This window comes from Mytilus galloprovincialis, chromosome 3, assembly GCF_965363235.1.
Source record: "Mytilus galloprovincialis chromosome 3, xbMytGall1.hap1.1, whole genome shotgun sequence".
NCBI classification, from domain to species: Eukaryota; Metazoa; Mollusca; class Bivalvia; order Mytilida; family Mytilidae; genus Mytilus; species Mytilus galloprovincialis.
The window spans coordinates 82,959,565-82,981,801 of NC_134840.1; the positions used below are offsets into that span (position 1 = coordinate 82,959,565).

The following is a 22,237-nucleotide window of genomic DNA, read 5'->3' on the forward strand; positions in this document are numbered from 1 at the left end:
AAATTGTCATCAAAACTATTTTTACGCGTACAATCTTTTTGATAAATGTTAATTTTATGCACAATATTTTAAAAATAAACATTTTATTTACAAACTAGATTTGGATGGCATCGACTATTACACATTTGTCCTGTTTTTTTTACATGTATATCTATTAAATTCATATTTTTTTTTCCCCACAATATCAACATTTAAAAACCTTGTCCTCCATATCCAATCATATTTTACGGCACGTCTCAGAGAAATAGAGTTTTCAGCACAAACATCTGAAGGTACCAAAGAAGGGAAATCAGCAACCCCAAACTGATTTCTTGTATTAAAGATCCGAGCAGGAGTCCATTGCTATATGGCAAGGATCTCTCTTTCCTGGAACCACATATGGAATTGGTTTGAGATATATGTTGTTTTTCCTCTGCAATTTCCATTAACTTTTGAGCAAACGTTTTTCTTCAACCCATGCAACACCTGTGCCTGTGCCGAGCTTATTTGTTAGTAGCATAATGAGGTTCAACACTTGGATAAAATATAAAGGAAAAAACTCATCACTTAAGAATCAAATAGTAGATCAGGAATGAAATCTGCATGTTTACTTAAACTTTCAAGGAATAAGAAAAAAATGATAATTTGTCTATGTTAATTTGTTTCATCATCTTTGGAGCTTTTAATTATTGATAATCACTGAAATCATATTAGGGAATTTGTAGAATACTAATTAAAATTATCAATTATGTGAAATCACTGGTAATTTTCAGGGAATCTGTATAATCACTAATGATTTTAGTGATTCTACATAATCCCTGTACATAATCACTGATTATACAAATTCACTCGCCGCGATATAACCTTTTTGTGCTAATGCGGCGTAAAGCAACCAACAATCAATCAATACAAATTCACTGTAACATATACAGGTAATAACAGCGGAAACAATCGAGTAAACCATATACATTTGCAGTACAGATAAAATAGACATTATCCAAGTATCGGGAAGGAAAACACTTACCAAGGTCGGTATTGTATGTTGTATTATATCATTTAATAATTCTAGATCTGTGGAAAACTTATATCGTTTTATAGAATTATCTTTGACAGTCTGGTATTATTTCCTTAAGTTTAGATTCCATGGGATTAATCTATTTGTGTTGTTTATTCTTCACGTCTAAATATAGATTGATGATTTCAATGTGCTTTCCATTTAAAAAGTGAAAAATTGGCACATCTATTACACAAAAAAAATGATCGCAATGTTAACAAGTACTTATATTATATTGAAGTATATAGATTTTTGGTATCGAAAATTGTAACCAATACTTTATTCAGAGCCCAATGTACAACGGATGACGTCTGGAAATACAGACAGGCAGACGGACGGACGGACAAATCGACGACTATATGCTCCTGGTTTGTTTTCGGGAAATATTAGAAACAAATCTGTTAAATGTTCCATATAAAACATTTTAAATATCAAAGCATACAAATAGTTTCTGTATTAAAGATAATAAGTATGTCTGTGGTTGTCTTGGAAGTCGTTGCACTTGGTCACACAGTAAAACGGAGATATTAAAGCCTAAACAAATTTAGACGATTTATTGTAGTTGTCAACACATAAGATACTATACATTGGTCTCAATCAGATGTGTCGTCTTTGCAGTCCTATATACAGAATTATCATTTGCATTCAAAAATGATTTTTTTCTCGAAATTATGACAAAAGCTTAAGTCTTTTGATAAGCGCTCAAGAAAAGCACTCATGTCGTAGTCAATACTTTAATTTAGCCGAACATTTGTCTTTAGACAGCTTCGTATTTTTGTTTTGCAAGCTATATAATAAAATTGTTCAGATGATTTTCAATACGATTTTGAACTTTTCTCAAATCAATTTAGGGCAACCAACCAGAACTATTTGTTTACATCGTTGCTATAGGGTCGTCCAGAGAGCTAAATTTCTCTTGCGCCGGAAGTGGTATTCTATGCCAGGAAGAAAAACATCCATACAGGTAAATAATAAACGCAGAATCTTAGTGTAAGGCTGCATATTGCAAAAATTGGATAATGTACGCTACTTGCATACAAATTTAAATGAAAACGCCATATATCTGTGAAAAATCGATTGTCAGGTAAGCTAAATTGAGCGAAGATCGATTTAAGAATTCAATACTTTAATTTATTAACCAACTAAGTACATTATTGCCAAAAATGACTGGTTATTAAAAATAACATATTTTCTGTAATGGCCCTGTTTTTCTGTAATGGCCCTGTTTTTTCTGTAATGGCCCTGTTTTTCTGTAATGGCCCTGTATTAATGCCCGGATTGTCTGTATAAAGCACAGTTAGGGTTTTTAATAAAGTTAATAAAATTAAGTTGTAAAGAGTATAATACTTTTTTGTATTTTATTTAATTTAGTAACCAGCAACCAACATTAAAGAACCATATACTAGTATAGGGATCACTGTTCCTCCTGTTTTTTCAACACATAACTTCTGTCAACTTAATATCTTGGATATTTGGTATATTAACACATACACTTTTATTCAGTTGGTTAATAAATGTATTAAGAAATGGGTGTTTTTATAATGGCTCTGTTATATGTCCTCGGTCAGTAATAATGGCCTCGGATGTCTGTAATGGACCTCGGCGTTGCCTCGGGCCATTACAGACTTCCGTGACCATTATAACAAACCTTGGACATATAACAGGGCCATTATAAAAACACCCATTCATTAATACTATAGTAACTTTCGTTTTTGCACTTTACCAGTTTTAGCGGTAATTTTTCAATACCACAAACATACAATTGACTCGTTTGTACATGATAGCGACCATTAATAATTAAGCTTAATATACAGGCGTGATTTAAAATTTTAAATCTTTCACAAAATAAAACAACAAATTTCACGGTTGATTTTTTTTATAATAACAAATGGTTTCATGATAGTATCAAAAGTACTATAACTATATTGATTTTAATCACAAAGTTATAAATATCGATATTGCATAACTGATACTATTTTAATTTTTAATTAAATTAAATTGATTTTTACTTATACCTTTATGATCCTTTATTGTTTATGCAGAAATTGGTATGTGAAAAAATCATAGCAATAAAGTAAAATGGAAAGAAGATCAGAATTTGGGGTTTGCATAGAATCTGAACTTGAAAGAAACAGCCGAGTCTTAGACTCAGTGGAAGATGCACTAGAGGGACAAAACAGCATTGAGAGATGCATAGTTGAATATAGCGAAGAAAGTTCAAGCCAAATGTATGCTAATGAGAGACTGACACCAGCCAGTGATATTACTGACGAAGAAGACAAAATTACGTCGACATTGAATAACAGGGAAAACAACAAAGTAAACCACAGTGCCACTCCACGATTTCTTCTAAAATACTGCCAGTTTATCGAAAAACACCTTTGTATTGCATTTGGTAAGTTTGTAAACATGATAAACAATCATCGTGATTCATCGTGGTCAACATCAGGTCATGTATGAACATTAGAAATTAAAAATCATCACAAAGTATATACTGTAGCGTTTCTATTTTTATTCACAGTCAGTGTTTTCAGCGACTGCAATAAAACAAAAAATAATGTCCTTTTAAATAATGCAATGGAAGGATAATCTTTCAGAACATAAACATGTATTTAATATTTTAATGGCACACATAGACGATATTTATCATATGTTCATGCGAGCCATATCAGTCGTCATATCAGAATCAAATATACCCTGGTAATTATTTCAAAAGCGTCCATCGCCAAAAACTTTATGATTGGTTAAAACGTCCTTATCCTTGAAATTCAACCAATGATGTGAACTGTTACTTTAATTCGAAGTAAGAACAATGAAATTGTTTTAATAAATTTACTTTTTTTCGCTTGTAGCTGCTACACTAGGATTGCATACATCAATCGTGCTAACAACTATACTGCTGATAGTCAAAAGTTATAACGTCTTTCCCATAAGTTTTCAAGACTTGCCATTGGTTCTTTATAATGATACCTCGCATACACAAGATCTGGCATGGCGGTATGCAATGCACTACAAAAATAAAGTCATACATCCCATTTTTGGTGTTAAACCTCGAAAACAGCTTTCAGAAACACTCGAACTTATATTTGAAGGGGATGATATTTTCTCGGAGATAAATATGAAGTTACTTAATGAAACAGAATCAGAACTGTTCTATAGACAAGACTTTCAAGCCGAGTTTTGCTACCCTAGTGTTCAAAACGATTGCGAGAAATCCATATCAATCCTCCGGCTCTTTGATGGCACGTATACAGATGCTGACCCAGTCTTCAATTCAGGATCATTCAAAAACGCATCAAGTATCATATGTAGAGCCGTCAAGAATAATAAAACCAGGATTTTTCTCCTACCACTTTTGGAAAAGGGTTATGATCCTTGTACTGTAAACCAGATTTCGTCAAGAACACGAATATTTATGTTATTTAGTTGGAAATCAAAGGAACATTATAATGAAAATAAATATCGTGAATATCTGGTTTTGAAAATTCAAAAAGAGATAATAAGAATCCGAGACGAGGTACTAGACGGACATATGTCCGTATATTATTATAGCATTAAGATGTATCTCTATGATGTGTATAATGAAGCATTTAGAAATATGAAATTAGCTATCGGTAGTTTTTTGTTTATTTACATATTCATGTGGTTCCAGACGAAGTCATTTTGGATTACATTTTTTGGAATACTGAGTATTTTCACGAGTTTTCTCTTAACAAATCTTATTTACAGGTTTGTTCTTCAGTATAGATATTTTGGATTTTTTCATATTATTTCTGTGTTTATAATTCTTGGAATTGGTGCGGATGATATCTTTATTTTCTATGACACTTGGATACTATCAAAACATACCAGATATCCATCAAAAGCTCATCGTCTCGCAGATTGTTATTTGAAAGCAGCAAAAACGACATTTGTGACATCGCTTACAACCATGGCAGCGTTTCTTGTGAGTGCGCCTTCCCCGTTGATGCCCGTTGCTTCTTTCGGAATCTTTACTGGAATGCTCGTCGGTGTTAACTTTTTATTTGACCTCGCATGCTTTCCCATCGTTATTTTGTTTCTTTCTGAGGTAATAACGCCATGTTTCGCTAGATTGGTTCCATTTTCAAGACAGACATTGTCGGTGAGAACAGAAAGTCAAGAGAGATTAATCACAGCACACCAAAACCGAATTTCTAGCGATAACAATGATGGCTCTCGAGATATGACTTATCACCAGCTGCAGCTACAAGATAAAGTGAACGAGGAAAATGAAACAGTACTTGACACAGTACAGCATATCGAACATAAGAATAAAGTAGTTTGGTTTTTGGAGAATAAATTCTACAAGTTTATGATTTGGAAACCAGTTAGAGTAGTAATACCTCTATTTTTCCTGGTGATTACTGCCTTTTTTACATACAGTGCTACAACTTTAGGTGCCGACAGTTCACAGGTAAGACCTTCATATTTTATTTTTTAGATTCCACAACAACAGAGCAAAAAATGTCTGTTATTTTTTCATTGTAAAGTGCTAGATACACGTAAATCACTAAACATAAAATCCTTGGTTTACAATTTCCAGAACTTCGCATCTGACTCATAACATTTAAGTGTATTTCAATATTTTTAGCAGTGGTCGATATCACTGCTGTTGGAGCATTAGAGCCAAAATGGTATCATCACCTCAGAATAGTCAACGAGAAATGATGAGTTCTGCCATGTTTAAATAACTTTGGAATTTCCCAGTCATATAAAACCAAGCTTCTAATTTACAAGCAATAAATGTACATCCAATTATAGTTCTTCTTTCTATACAGTGCAGGGGTCCTCTGGAGCATTATCGCACAATTGGACTATGTGCAGTTAAAATCGAAGTCGTATAAGACAGGTTGAAACAAGTTGGTACAATTAGAAGCTGTATGTGCTGATTTTCTCCTTGAAGGAGTTAAGAGAATCTGCCGCGGCCATGATCTGTGGCAGGATTTCCAAAGTACTGTACCAGAAGGGTAGAGTACTGGTAGCTTCTGGTGGAGCAAGCTACTTGGTAAAATTTCTGTGTGTGTCCACATGTTTTATTCTTTAAATTTCAGAAACATAATTTTGTAAAAAAAAACCAATTGAGAATCTAAATAAAACAAATGCACTTTTATTCGCATCCAGGTTAAAGTTTACAGAGAATCCAACAACTATGCAAAAGCTATACAGCGCCATTTCTCTGGGTTCCAACAAAACTATGATGACCGTTACAACAAACTTCATCTCACGTGGGGCATGAAGCCACAAAATCTGGCATCATGTGACTGGAAGTCAGGTGACTCTTGTACAGGACAATCTGAAATCGATGAACATTTTGATATGTCGTCATCTGAAGCACAAATCTCGCTCATGGTGAGTCTAGTATAATGCTTGATAACAATTTTCCATGTGAATTTCTAAAGTACCGGCTTTGGTAACTAAGATAATCAATTTTAGAATAAAATTATTACAGTTTATGGTTTGTTGTCTGCATCGGTGTTTCACGGTGCATGGAAGCTTTGCAATAGGTGTCTTTTTTTATTTTCTTTACTATCAAAATGTGAACTGTCTTTTCTTATGAATTTATTTTCAGAATCCAGAAAATTGGCACCACTTCCACAGTATAATCATGTGATGTGTTCAATTCTTAATGCCGAAACATTGTGTTACTGTATTTTTCAAAACCTGTCTCAATGCACTTAAACATCGTAGTTGATTCTGCCGTTTAACTTTTTTGATTCGAGCGTCAATGGAGAGTCGTATGTAGACGAAAACGAGCAGCTTTTGTACAAATCATAAACCTAGTATCTTTTGCAATTTGTTTAAACTGAGTTTTCTTATTGAATTATGTTTTGGTTTTTTTTTATATTTGCAATGCTTGAAATATATTAATAAAATATTTGATGGAAACCAGTTTCATTTATCTATTTGCTATAAATGTGAACTATTACAAGTGTTAGATTTGTTTTTTCTTAGAACTTGTGCCATCGATTAGAAAATTTTACAGATAAAGAAATATCATCATATGGAATAAAAAGAAACCCAGTGACTAACAAACCAGAAATTGCATGTTTCATGTCGGCTTTGTATAAATTTATACAGGTGAGAAAAAAACATGTGTTGACCTCTTGAAGTATAACCAATCAGTCTTGGTAAAAATAGTTCAAATATTGTGTATTTTTCTTTCTTTTCATTTCTAAAGTCGTATTTGACAAATATGAAATGTGATAGGCAACGGCTTTCGTTTCGCCATAATTTAAAACAAAAGATGCTTTAAGTTGTTATATTTTTAGATTTTCGAAATCGGCCTAAATTGTCTGGTAAAAGCAATATTATGCCATTTAAAGCGGATTATTGCATAATGAAGATGTCTATTTCAAAAGTATAGTATACAATGGTCTGGCGTCTGTCTGTCTGTCTGTCTGTTTGTCTATCCGGCGTCCACATGTCGCACCATAACTTGAGAACCGCTTATTCAAATTTCACGAAACTTAACATAGTTGTTTCTTTGATAAAGATAATCAAACGATCTGTTTACTTTTTGGCGAAAATAGGATTTAAACTTTTTTTAGTTACGGGACTTTATAACTAAAACAGGGGGGGGGGGGGTATTTTTCACATGTCGCGCTGCATCTCAAAAACGATTTCTGATCATTGCTTTAAACTTCACACACTTCTTAATTATATTACTCTAAAGATCTGTATACTGTTTGGTGATGATTCAAAATTTTATTCTATTAGAGTTATTGTTTTTTTTTGTATAAAACTTTATTAAAAGGAGGGGGTTGGTTTTCACATGTTTCGCCATATCTCATAAACGATTTATAATTATTGCTTAACTTTACACACTTCTTAGTTATACTAATCTAAAGGTCTGTATACTTTTTATGATGATTGCATAAAACTTCTGACACAAGACGAAGGGCGTATAATGCGCTCATGGCGCAGCTGTTAATTCAGAAATTGTTGAACATTTCCTAGCGGTATAATACTGTTACCTTTTAAATTATTGATTTTATTCACCACTTTTTTCATTGATTTTGTATTTCAATTTTATTATAGATCTTTATTCGTTCAGTGGAAGTTCACTTGTGTGTATGTGTCTTTTGATTGAGTTAGGCTATTTCAATTGATATTGTATAGGCACTCACATACCACATCTTCTTATATCTATATCATTAAATTATTTCCATAAATATTTTTACATTATCAATATTTAAAGTTATCATTTTTTTCCTCAAAATAACTAAATATCACGAATTAAAAGAAAGTAAGAATTTATTATATATCAATTATTTATTTCAGAATACTGGTTATCTGGAAAATATTCCTTTTCCCTTTACCAAAGAATCAGTAGTTCCGTTTATGAAGAGGAATTTTCATATACACAACATATCAAGTGTACCGGAAAATTTTGACAGATATTTTGAGGTAAGACGGAAGCTGATCTTTACCGCCTACAACAGGAAAAGCATAACTTTTTTGTATAAACGTCCGTCCGTCCGTCCGCCTGCCCTGTATCAAATAAAATTTTAATTGTTGGTAGTTTGGTATTTAGATGTGTTCACATAAACTTGCACTTCACTACGTTTTGAAAATATTTGTTAAATTAGTATTTTGATACAGAGGCGGTACTATGAAAGTGAAAAAATATGATAGTACGAGCGCGACAGTGTGACACATGGACACAAAATATTCTTTAATTTCTTTTTTTAGTTAATATGATTTATCCATTATTTGCTAATTATTATTTCATACATTTCAGTTTTGAATTTAAATGTATTTAAGTGTTTAGTGAAACATAACGCGGTATTGGTCGTTAAAAACAATATTCTTCTCTAAACCCTAAACCTACTAAACCTACTATTCAGCCAATGGAAGTTAAATTTAACATTATCAACGGGGTTTGCAATCACCAAAACTGTTTTAGCTAACAAGTGCTACAGGTATACTACGAAAACATCGTTGATTAGTGACCCAACGTCGTTTGAAATTGATGACAATCATTATAATGTAAGTTTGATCGATCCAGAATCTCTGCACCGCCCCCCCCCCCCCCCCGCCCCGACGGAAAAAATGGCATGGGGAAAATGGCAATAGGACACCGGCGAATGGTAAAAATAAATCGGAAAAGGTGTTGTTCAAATGTAAGTGTAGTCCTTAGTTCTGGTTTGACTTCTTGCAAAACTAGTTCTGTTATTAACCAAAGAATTTACCAGAATTATGGTACTCAAGGATTTTTCTAGTGGCACAATTTTTTTTCAGTATTTTCTCGGACCTATGCATAGATGTCATGCGAGCGATACCGGTTCCGGGAACTAAAGTTTAGTTTTATATTACTTATTGAAAAGTAAAATGAATTTTCATACAAATTGTAGATTCTTGTATCTTATTGGCTGAGTAATGGATATACACACACCCTAACTGAAGATTTCTTGACATACCATCGTCTCATTGGTGAGATGACAATACCAGGAGTAACACAATGTTTCAACAGATCGTCTTATATAGGTAACTACACTGATTTCTAATTTATTTCATCACTGAATTCTACTGTTTGTCATGTATGACGATTGATTTGCCCCTCTGTATTCATCTTCTCCCTTTTTATGTGATATGATATGTTTAACTAGTCTGTTATTACATGAGCAACACGATGAACGCTAGTTCTGGAGCAGAATCTGCTAACCTGGTCCGACACCACAAATAGTCCCTAGTGTTGACAATTGGTTACTTGCCATTAATTTTTATACCCCTTCCTTTATTTCTCCATGTTTAATGCCTAAAATTGCAAGTAGGGGGTGAAATTACACGGTAAAAAAAATTGGGTCCAGAATTTTAAAGGGAAGTTGTGATTTGGTCCAGCTGAAAAAGGTTAAAAATTATCACTTCGGAAGCTGTCAAAAGATTTCAAGACGCCCTAAACATAAAGTTGTCTATATTTTGAGTTAGAGCCGATGAAGTTTTCTATAATTTTTGATATAATTTGTCCCAAAAGTAGTACAACACACTGTAAAAGTTTCATTGAGAAAGCGCAGGTGGGATTTTTTTTATTTTCATTTATGTTCTAAAAGAAATGCACTACGAAATAATTGTGGTCTCGGACCACCTACCGGATAACCCGGTTTTTGGCGGGGTTGGTGTTACCCAGTCTTCTAATTTCTATGTTGGGTTTTGTGTACTGGTTGTTTGTTCAGTTTTGGTAATTTCAGGATTCTTTACGACTTATGAGTTTGAATGTCCGTCCCTTTGGTATCTGGTTCCTCTCCTTTTTAAATCAAGTTTAACCACACGTGTTCTGTTCTATATATATATATATCCTGATTATTTGCTATTACCTGGGTAGAATATCTTGAGAGTATACTACCGGTATTACAAGCTATTATATTGAGCAAGCAGGGCCGTAACTAGGGTTCGATTTCATGGGAGGCAGGGATTTTGGGTCGCCAATTGATGCCCCAAGAAAGGAGGGTTAGGGACACAGCCCCCCCCCCCCCCGCCGATTTTTTTCCTCAGTAAAATGGCTAAAAATGACCCGTTTCGCTTCAATTTCCTTACTTTAAGACTCATCAGTATTGCTTGAACCTGGAAGCATTTTTTATGCAAAAACAAACTGAGATTGCTGTTCTGGGTGAGCCAAGGCTCCGTCTTGAAGGCCGTACTTTGAACTATAATTATTAACATTAAATACATTGTGACCGCCGATTTTTTTTCCCTCAGGTAAAATAACACGTTACTTTAAGACTCATCAGTAATGCTTGGACCTGGAAGCAATTTGTTTTGCAAACAATTATCATATTTAAAGATATTTTTGTTAGAAATCAAAGTGGTAAGTTAAAAAAAAACATATAAAGCAAGATAATAGAAAGCAAATATTTTTTTAATCGAGGACCTTGAATTTCAATATTGGTGAAAGCTGAACAGACATGTATAGAACTACAACGAATGGGAGTGTTTGACTACAAAGGCATTGACCATAATGTTCTCGTACGATCGTACTGTCTGACTGTCCCACAACTGATTCAACCAGTAACGAATTTCCGATATCATAAAAGATTCACAATACAAAGGGAACTTCCTCTGCTTAATTGAGCTCATAAATAAATGTGATTAGTTAAGTTTAATTTAAAATTGTCGAAAGCAAAGTTTCATATATGCGTTCTCGTACCACATAGGAAATACTGATTGACAGATGGATGGCCACACGAAAAAAAACTAAAACAAATACTGAAATGGTTCACTTTCGATAAAAAATCTGGAAAGTGACAGATATATCACGTATCATGATAACTACTGTTAAAACTGTAAACGTGTGTTGTTTATAATACAAATTCATGTTCTTCTTGTACATATTGTGAATATTTCATTTTTTTACTTAAAAAAAAAATTTGTGTAGAAAATTCAGGGGAGGCAGTTGCCTCCCCTAAACTGCCTTCCCTGCCTCATAGGTAGTTACGGCCCTGGCAAGGGTGTGTAACAAGTATAGCTAAAGAACATTTGCTCGTAATTTGCTCTTAGGGGATCAGATATTTTAAAAATAGAAATTAATAGATAAAGTGATGTCTTCAACTTTTATTTAGGAACGTATGGAACAAAATTGAGAGTAGTTGCAATAGAAATTAACACAACATTTATGTTTCAAAACCTTGGATATCGAGAAGGCAAACCAATATATCATTTATGGGAAAAGTTTATACAGCAGGAGGTAAAATTATTTTATAATTGCACGTGTTACATGTAAACGAAATAACACATGTAATAAATACAACTGCACGTATAAGAAATTATAATCGAATAGCTTTAGTTTAATTGTGAATTTATCTATGGCAAGCCGTTCTCGTCTTTATCAACTAAATTGATTCATAAACCAATGGAAGTGAAATTTCTCAGTCGGATCAATAGAGCTTGCTCAAGTATTCATGTACATAATCAAATTAAAATATTCCAAAGAACGGTAAAATATTGCTTACATGACCACTTTTACAGTACCTCTTCTAGAAATAGATGGAAACAAGGATGTGTCCATAGTACATGGATGCCCCATCCGGACTATCATTTTCTATGTTCAGTGGACCGTGAAAATAGGGTAAATCACTAATTTCAGTAATTTGGCATTAAAATTAGAAAAATCATATCATAGGTATCACGTGTACTAAGTTTCAAGTTGATTGGGCTTCAAACTGCCTCGACCAAAAACTTTAAATTGAAAAATTTAACCTGAAGCGTGACAGACGAACGAACGGACAGACCAGAAAACATATAATACCCATAAAATGGGGCATAAAAGAGACAAATTCTAAATCAGTCAACACCCATATATAGGTTTTATTTAGATAATGTACATATAAATTTAAAATATTTTGAAAATAGGTATCAAAGATGCCAAGTTCTATGAAAAGTGGCTTCCAATCTACTCGAGAATCGTGGCACTGGATAAAAATTCAAGAGGTATGAATATATACAAGTTAAACTTAAAGCATTACACAATGGTATAACTAAAGTTGTATCGTGATGTTGTTTCTTTGGAAAAGCCAAAAAAGGCCATGTAAAATCAAGTATTAATGATTATTACTGTGAACCAAAAAGCACACGTGACTGTGGTTTTAACTGAAAGAAAATGTAACAACAGTTGGTAGGATGGACTGTTTATTTATATCTACATTCCGATTTGGACAGTAAACATAACAAATTCAAATTTTAACAAGATCTAACAAAACAGCAGATGTCCACAACAACGACAATGTACATACTGATGTCTAACCATTCAATCAAAATTAAATGTTGGGGAATTTGAAATATGACAGTGGATAGAAATCATTCGCAAAACCTTATTGCGTCATTGTGTCTTTAAATGAATGTGAACATTATTTTTGTTAATACGAACTTCATGATAAATTTACACTACCATATAACAGTGAAAGAAAACAATTTATCACTTCGCTCGTTTCAGAATGCGCTCGTATTGTTTGCAATATTAATCAGTGCTGCACAATAGGGTTACATCTTCACTTTTCTTATTTCAGACTCTTGTGAAATCTGCAGTTAGAGGTGTTGTCATTGGAATATCATTAGCATTTCCAATTTTGACTATTACGACATTGAATGTGGTGATTGGTTTCCTTGCTACCATTTGTATCACTATGATAACCGTGGTTGTGGTTGGTTTGATACCTTTGATTGGATGGAAACTAGGGGTAAGTCGATGTTTAAGAAGGTGTGGTAAGGCCCTGTGAAAAAAAAAACCTGTAATGTTGAATATCGTTAGATGATCACTACTGTCGAAAAAATGCACATATTATAATTGCCTTGCATAAAACTGGTTGTTATTAAAAAACAAATGACAATAGGAGATCTGTTTTGGTTCTTATACATCCTTGGCTTTTAAATATTCGGCTTTTATCATTCCTGGTGAAGGTAAATCTAGAAAAGCGCGTTGGACGCATGAAATAAATAAAGTGTTGTTTTCAAATTTTACTGCGCCAAGTGCATACCGCTGCTGGTGAGCTGTAAACAGTTTATAGTCCCCGATGGTATCAAACATTGCTTAAATTGACCGTTATACACTCACTCAGGCAAAGTTGACCTTTATGGATTAATTGGGCTATTATATTTATGTCCATTTTGGTCATAAAGCTCTTCAACTGTTTTCAGTTTTTATACATTGTTGCCCAGGTTGACGTTCAAATATTCTGCTTTGAGCAATTTTGATGAAGGTTCATGTAAGAAAGCGCTTTGTATGTGTGTCAATTATAAAAATAGTTTTCACATTGCTTTCATTTTTTTTTAGAATGTTGACCTGTTCATTTATATATTCTTTTTCAGGTTTTGGAATCGATTAATCTGAGTTTAATCGTAGGACTATCAGTTGATTATGTGGTGCATTTTGCAGAGGCATACAGAACCTCGCCATTTACCCACCGTAAAGGTCGCGTAAAGAGCATGTTAGAAGCCATGGGCCTGTCTGTATTATCAGGGGCGATAACAACCTTTGGCGCTGCTGTTTTTATGCTGTTTGCTGAAATCCAATTTTCATATCAGTTCGGAATATTTGTGATGTGCACAATCGGAACATCTTTTATGTTTTCGTTTTTGTTATTTCCTGCATTTATGGCATCATGGGGACCTGAGGGAAATACTGGGTCTATTCCAGCAATTGTGAAAGCGCTGAAATTGAAGTGTCAAAGGAAACAGGAATATGTTAGAGTTCATTGCGATGAAACGTACGATTCAGACATTGAACTATTGAGTTAATTGCAATGATACGTGCGATTCATACATTTAATTACCTACTGAGGTTATTACCAAGATACGGACGATTCAGGCATTGCAATTTTGAGTTTATTGCAAAAAACGAAAGATTTAGACATCGAACTTTTGAGTTAATTGCGATGATACGTACGATTCAGACATTGAACTGTTGAGATTATTGCATTGATTCGTACGATTCAGACATTGAACTATTGAGATAATTGCGATGATGCGTACGATTCGGTCATTAAATGATTGAGATCTGAGCGATGATGCGTGCAATTCAGACATTGAACGATTGAGTTATTGCGATGCTACATACGATTCAGACATTGAACTATTGTGAGTATCGCGATAGAACCTGCGATTCAGAATTGAACAATTGAGATTACTGAGATGATGCGAACGATTCAGACATCAAACTATTGAGCGTATTGCGATGATACGTACGATTCAGACGTTGAACTATTGTGATTAATTCGCCGATGACATTTATGTGTGGTTCAGACATTTAGCTGTTGTATTAATTACGATGATACTACAATTTAGACTTTGAACTATTAAGAGTTTTTGCGATGATACATGCGATTTGGACATTGAAGTATTGAGTTAAGTGATTTGACGCGCACAATCTTGAACTATTGAGTTAACTGCGATAATACGTCCGATTCAGTCTTTGAAGTATTGATATTATTATGATGATGCATACGATTAACCATTAAATTATTGATATTGTTTCGATGATGCATACGATTAACCATTAAATTATTGATATTGTTTCGATGATACATACGATTAACCATTAAATTATTGATATTGTTTCGATGATACATACGATTAACCATTAAATTATTGATATTGTTTCGATGATACATACGATTCAGGCATTGCCTTTCTTTATGTAAGGGCATTAATTCTTCCGTTTTCTTATTCGCCTTTTTATTTCATTTTTTTCAGTCTATAGTGACTGATTTGTTATAATTTTTAATAATAAGGTATAGTTTAAATGAAAATTTATTTTTGAATACCGAGGACCGAAAACATTAACATTTAGACATTTCATTGTTCATTTAGGATCTTCAGTCAGTCGAAGAGGTTATGCTATTGTTTTCTGTTCATTTGGGATGAAACATTGTGCACACTGATTCGAGTTTGTCATACCAATTTACCATACACTTTAGATCGTAAAAGAAAATATGTATACTATCAGACGATTTTCTCATTTGTAATACAAGAGATTTTTAGACTTTATCAACTAAAAGAATGTTTTAAAATGCAAACATGTCAATTCAATACCTGGTTTATACAAAAGATGCAAACAATGAAAAAGCACTTATAAAAGATCATAGATGTATGGGTATTACATCTGTGTTAAGATAAAGGCGATTAAAAAGAATTGACGGTTTTGTCTGAAATAAGCTCTCGACTGTATAAGAAAGAGAAAAAAAGTCAATAGTATATATAATCATGCTTAATAAAGAGCTTAATCCTTGTCTTATGTCTTACATGAAGAATTCATTTATGGCAAAATTTACACAAGTATAAGCTGCAATTAAAGAAAAAAGAAGTTCCTCGGATAATCCCTGAAAAATAAAGCTCTCATAGACTAGTTATTAAATAGCGGACTTTATCAATACAGGTAACTTTGAAAATTCGCGTTTTCGTGTGTTCTTCTTTCACTTTGCAAGCACGAAATCGGGAACCGAGAAATCGAGAAAATGAAATTGGGTAATTGAGTAATTGAGAAATCGGGAAATCGGGAAATCGGGAAATCGAGAAATCGAGAAATTGGAAATCGGAAATTCGAGAAATTGAGAAAGCGAAAATGCGAAATCGAGAAATTAAGAAAGCGAAAAGGCGAAATCGAGAAATTCATTTTTCGTTTTCGCTTTCGTGTTTTCGCGTTTTTGCTTGCTTGCTTTCTCTATTTCCCAATTTCTCGATTTCCCTAATTCTCGATTTTCTTGATTTCCCGATTTTCCGATTTTCCGATTTCTCAATTTCTCGATTTTGCTTTCTCGCTTTCTCGCTTTCTCGATTTCGTGTTTTCAAAGTGAAAGGAGAAAACACGAAAACGCGAAAAGGCGAAATGGCCGCATTCGGCCACCATAATTATTCGACTTTTAAAGATGTGAATTATTAATAGCATGGATGCAATTTTGGGTACTCCTCATTACAGAATCATTGGTCGTTTTGAGGTCTGTTCAAACCCATTTTTCTATGATTCAATATAGATTCAAAGTTAAGTCACATACGGCAGGTGTCCCCTCATCACCAGACATGACAAATATCTCAAACATGACTCATTCAGATCATCATACTAGTGACAATAGCAATATTACACATATACAGCCAAGTTCAGTTCTCCTTAAAGACATTTTGGACTTTGACTACTCTGAACAACACTGTCGCATTTCGAAATGTGAAACCAAAGGCTGCAAAACTTGTGAAATTTTAATAACAGATGCTGAATTCACTAGCAATTTAACTAAGAGGTCATATTAAACGAGAAGTTACGATGATCTGAATTGTAAATCGATAAATGTTATCTACGGATTAGAGTGTAACCTTTGCGGAATGGTATACGTCGGTGAAACGAAAAGAAGGCTTAAACAAACGTATGTGCTGTCATAGATCAGACATTAACCAAAATTCAAACGACATTCTTTACCAGCATTTTAATCAGCCTGATCATTCCATCGTTTCTATATGACAATTCGCATTACCGAAAAAATATACCACAGCACTAACAATCCTCATCTTGTAACGCCTCTCCGTAGACAAAAAGAGGACTATTGGATTAGACATTTGGGAACTGCGACACTATATGGTTGCAATGACAAAATTTATGGCATAGGCAGTCTATCTAGTCCTTCGTGTAGCTCGGTGAATGTGATGAAAATTTTCAACTCTACTCATCGACGTAGACGCAGTCATGGTCATCGTCATTATACATCACTTACTCTGCATGATGTCTCTATTAATGACTTACTGTCATTTATACAAAAGCCATTGTGTATTCATCACATTCGCACGAAACTTTATTCATTACCCCTTTCAAAACTTCATTCTCTGTTCAATTTATGTTTGGAAACAAGTGTTACAAACCCTCATTCTAACCAATTCAAACTTACAGCTATCATTTCGGATATTGCAAGTCACAGACTTTTCAAACAAGTCCGCATTGGAAAAGATAAAAAAGAGAAAAGATATTTTCTTAATATTTCCTTTGTCAACAAAGGTCTCGATGGCGTCAACTTAGACAATATCCTTCATCATAAATTAGTTCAGTCGAAAATACCTTCTTATTTCAAAGACCAGTCTATACCAATCATTTCTTATACCTACACATCTATAACCATACAATCCGACCAATCTTGTTGTATGGATCTGAAATTTGGGGTTATATACCACATAAGAAACAAATACATTTGGATAACTTTATATCAAAAGAAACTGATTATCTTGTACTAGAGAAAATTCATACTAAGCTTTGTAAATTTTCACTTGGAGTTAATATAAAAACATCAAATACGGCATGTAGAGGAGAACTAGGTTCACTCCCTACACTGTATTATGTAATAATGAATATGGTAAAATATTGGATCCATCTTATGAAAGATATTGAACCTTCAAATATTATTCTAAGGGAAGCCATAAATCTATCTCATTCTATGGACAAACATAACCAGGAATCTTGGATAGGAAGCATTAAACATATATTTAAATTTCTAGACTTAGAATATCTATTTGTTAACCAGTCAAACTTTAAACAAAACCATATTCTAAAAAAAGTAAAAACATCTTTAACTATTAAATTTAAAGAAAGCTGGTTAGCTAGTTTAGAAAGCAATTCTGGGAAGTGTACTAATTTACAATCTGGCAATAAATTAAGAACTTACAGAAAATTTAAAAATATTTTTATGTTTGAACCATATTTAAAAATGAATTAAAAAAAAAGACAGGCAAATAATCACAAGATTTAGAACTAGCTGTCATGATCTTGAAATCGAAAGAGGGAGGTATATTGGAATTAAAGCTGAAGACAGAAAGTGTAAGCTATGTAAGAACGCAGTTGAAGACGAACTACATTTTCTTTTAAAATGTCCTGTTCTAAAAGATACTCGATCTCAACATCTATCTTATCTAAACTCAAAATTCAAAAATTTTTCAAGATTATCTGATGAAATGAAATTTGTTTGGATTCTTTCATCTGAAGATTTGTTTGTTACTTCAAACTTATCTAATTTATTGCACTCCCTTTTTGAAGAACGAAAGAAAATTATAGAAAATATTGTTGTTTGAAAAAAAAAATAGAAGAAAAATATATATAGATAAATATATATAGGAAATAAAATTGATCAGGAGTTGTCTCCCATAGACATAGAACTATAAAGATTTATGTAATTTCTCCAGGTCACAGTGGCACCCATAACAACTATGTTTTGTCAATAACTTGGTTTATATCAGGTTAATTAGTGTAAATGTGTATTCATGTGGTTTTTTGTTCAAATGTACTTTAATCATTCTAATCATTTTCTGTGCTTTATTTTGTAATTCATTTGATTGTATAGCTCAAATTTTGGGCACCATGATTGGTTAATAAAATTATCTATCTATCTATCTATCTATCTATCTATCTATCTATCTATCTATCTATCTATCTATCTATCTATCTATCTATCTATCTATCTATCTATCTATCTATCTATCTATCTATCTATCTATCTATCTATCTATCTATCTATCTATCTATCTATCTATCTATCTATCTATCTATCTATCTATCTATCTATCTATCTATCTATCTATCTATCTATCTATCTATCTATCTATCTATCTATCTATCTATCTATCTATCTATCTATCTATCTATCTATCTATCTATCTATCTATCTATCTATCTATCTATCTATCTATCTATCTATCTATCTATCTATCTATCTATCTATCTATCTATCTATCTATCTATCTATCTATCTATCTATCTATCTATCTATCTATCTATCTATCTATCTATCTATCTATCTATCTATCTATCTATCTATCTATCTATCTATCTATCTATCTATCTATCTATCTATCTATCTATCTATCTATCTATCTATCTATCTATCTATCTATCTATCTATCTATCTATCTATCTATCTATCTATCTATCTATCTATCTATCTATCTATCTATCTATCTATCTATCTATCTATCTATCTATCTATCTATCTATCTATCTATCTATCTATCTATCTATCTATCTATCTATCTATCTATCTATCTATCTATACCAAACATATTGCAATAACAATTTTCAATTACAAACACGTTTTGCAGGATTTCAATATTGACGACTTCAAGTCTGAACCTCCTGATTGCCGTGACTTGTGCTAGTTCCCAATTCACATATAATCCGGCTGGCCACGTTATTACCGGTGACCTCAACATTGCCTATAACACTTCCCTGCGAATTGTGTTATCGAAAGGTCCGAAATATCGTGAGCCTAAATCCATCAATTGCAAAAACAACTCCAAATTTTGATGGATTCAGTCGAGGATTATGCCAGGCAATGGGCTAAGCGCTAGACGGAAGACTTAGACACTCTTTCCAAATGAATTAAGGCTGTGAGGTAGTTGATACAAATCAGAATTAAGAAACTGAATGGGTCAATCAATGCCCATGCTATGTCAATCTTTAAAGACCAAAATGTTGAAAAGCACTTATCCTACCTCCATGACAAATATGTTGTTGTCCATGCAAGTAGATAAAGCCCCAAACAACATCGTTTTTGTGTGTAAAACTCATTACATTAACTGCTTGATAAACGTATTCGGTATTGACAATTCACTTGGAAACTCGACATATACCCTCACGACACTTACCAAAGAGGAAATCCTGGATAATCATATATGGCAAGCCGTTCTCGTCAAAACTATGTTTAAACCATTTTTCGAAAAATTTACACACTGAGAATTACAACAAATCACACTGAGATTTAAAAACTGCAAAACACACACTGAGAATTAAGAATTACACACTGAGAATTAAAAATTACACACTGAGATTTCATAAAGACGCACTGAGATTACAAAAATGAAAAACACACACTGAGAATTGAAAATTACACACTGAGAATTGAAAATTACACACTGAGAATTGAAAACTACACACTGAGATTTCAAAAAGACACCTGAGAATAAATAAACTGGAAACACACACTGAGAATTTGAAATTACACACTGAAAATTTAAAATTACACACTGAGATCTGTGCGCACTTTTTATGCGCACATATCTAATTAGCATACTTAATCTGAATCTATTACAAGCTTAAAACAACTAGGGGACAGAACTCGGTAGTCCTTCGATTTGGTTCCAAATTATTTATAACAAAACCTTTAGAAATACAAGAACAAGAAAAATACCCACTTACTCTTATTACAAAATATAACCAAATGGTGAAAAACTTGATTAAAATTATAAGAAAACATTGGAACAATCTGCAAAAAACAAAGAATGCAGTGAAATCTTTACACAATTGTCTATTATAGCATATAAACGTAACAAAAATATAAAAGATTAACTTGCGAAATCAGGGTAACAGTTGGAAGACTTTTGAAAAGGGACCCATGCTTAAACGGTTTTAAGTAACAAAAAAAAAAATCCCGATACACTTGTAGTAATGATCTGAATTATAGTTAAGTCTTGAAATTTATTACGAATGTTGGTTGAAGGAATCGCATTTCATTATAATGACAAGAGTTCTTGAGATCAAGATATTAATCTGTTGAATTATTCATCTCATGAATATTCATTAGTAATTTGCATATTAATCTCAGTGTGTATTTTTGGAATCTCAATGTGTAATTAACAATTCTCAGTGTGTGTTTTTCAATTTATTTCATCTCAGTGTGTAATTTTGAATTCTCAGTGTGTAATTTTGAATTTTCAGTGTGTGTGTGTTTTTTTTTAATCTTAGTGTGTAATTTCGATTTCTCAGTGTGTTATTTTAGGTTTTTAAATCTCAGTGTGTATTTTTTTTCGAAAAAAGGATTTAAACATAGTTTTGACGAGAACGGCTTGCCATAATCATAGGTCTGTTCTATGTTCCTTTGGAATTCCAACCAAAGGTGAAGAACTGGATCTTCCATCACTGTATTGGATACATAAACTACATAAGTGTCCTTACAAACAACAGTATATTGCTGGGTCTTCCAAGTGCTCCAAGAAACCTCTTTCTAAATTATTAACATTTTTTTTTTCAGCAAGCAAAGCCGGAATTCAAATTTATTGTGAAACTGCCTATTCTAGAAGTGGCGTGAATCAGATGTGGATACTAAAACATTCCAAAGTACTTTTAGAGTACATGCAATCTAACTCTCTTTCACCTTGCATTAGTATTAAAACAACCAGACACAAGTTGTTTCCTTTTTCCTTTTTCCTTTTTCGATATTCAAATTTTGAAAAATATTACAAGTCCAAACTGAATTTTTTTTCCCCCTCAAATTTTTTTTTCACAAATTTTTTTTACAAATTTTTTTTTCCTCAAAAATTTTTTTTTCATCAATTTTTTTTTCCTCAAATTTTTTTTTCCTCCTTTTTTTCGTTTCCTTATTCGTTTTCTATTTCGTTTTTCGATTTTCGATTTTCCTTTCCTTATTCAATTTTCATTTCCTTATTCGGTTTCTATTTCCTTATTCGATTTTCATTTCCTTATTCGGTTTCTTTTTCCTTATTCGATTTTCATTTCCTTATTCGGTTTCTTTTTCCTTTTTCAATTTTCATTTCCTTATTCAGTTTCTTTTTCCTTATTCGATTTTCATTTCCTTATTCGGTTTCCTTTTTCCTTTTTCGATATACAAATTTTGTCCAAAAAAAGTCCAAACTGAATTTTTCTTCCCCCTCAAAAATTTTTCTTCACAATTTTTTTTTTCCTCAAATTTTTTTTTCCTCAAATTTTTTTTTCCT

The 22,237-nt window shown here is 32.8% G+C and overlaps 2 protein-coding genes across 4 annotated transcripts in view; both read left to right on the forward strand.

The window, feature by feature from the left end:
- Positions 1-22,237, forward strand: part of LOC143069149 (protein dispatched homolog 1-like) — an 89,428-nt gene that overhangs the window by 40,097 nt on the left and 27,094 nt on the right. The gene's annotated exons all lie outside the window — the stretch shown is intronic.
- Positions 858-15,023, forward strand: LOC143069148 (protein dispatched homolog 1-like). 3 transcript variants are annotated; one of them, XM_076243632.1, is made up of 12 exons: positions 858-1,007; positions 1,885-1,997; positions 3,076-3,428; positions 3,886-5,468; positions 6,176-6,403; positions 7,007-7,132; positions 8,336-8,461; positions 9,409-9,541; positions 11,611-11,735; positions 12,401-12,478; positions 13,054-13,224; positions 13,853-15,023. In XM_076243632.1, the coding sequence occupies exons 3-12, from the start codon at positions 3,113-3,115 to the stop codon at positions 14,279-14,281; spliced, it is 3,315 nt and encodes a 1,104-aa protein (XP_076099747.1). In that variant the 5' UTR covers positions 858-1,007; positions 1,885-1,997; positions 3,076-3,112; the 3' UTR covers positions 14,282-15,023. The 3 variants fall into 3 exon arrangements, with proteins under 3 accessions (XP_076099747.1, XP_076099748.1, XP_076099749.1); XM_076243633.1 differs by lacking the exon at positions 858-1,007 and having other exon boundaries at positions 1,806-1,997; XM_076243634.1 differs by lacking the exons at positions 858-1,007; positions 1,885-1,997 and adding an exon at positions 2,029-2,117.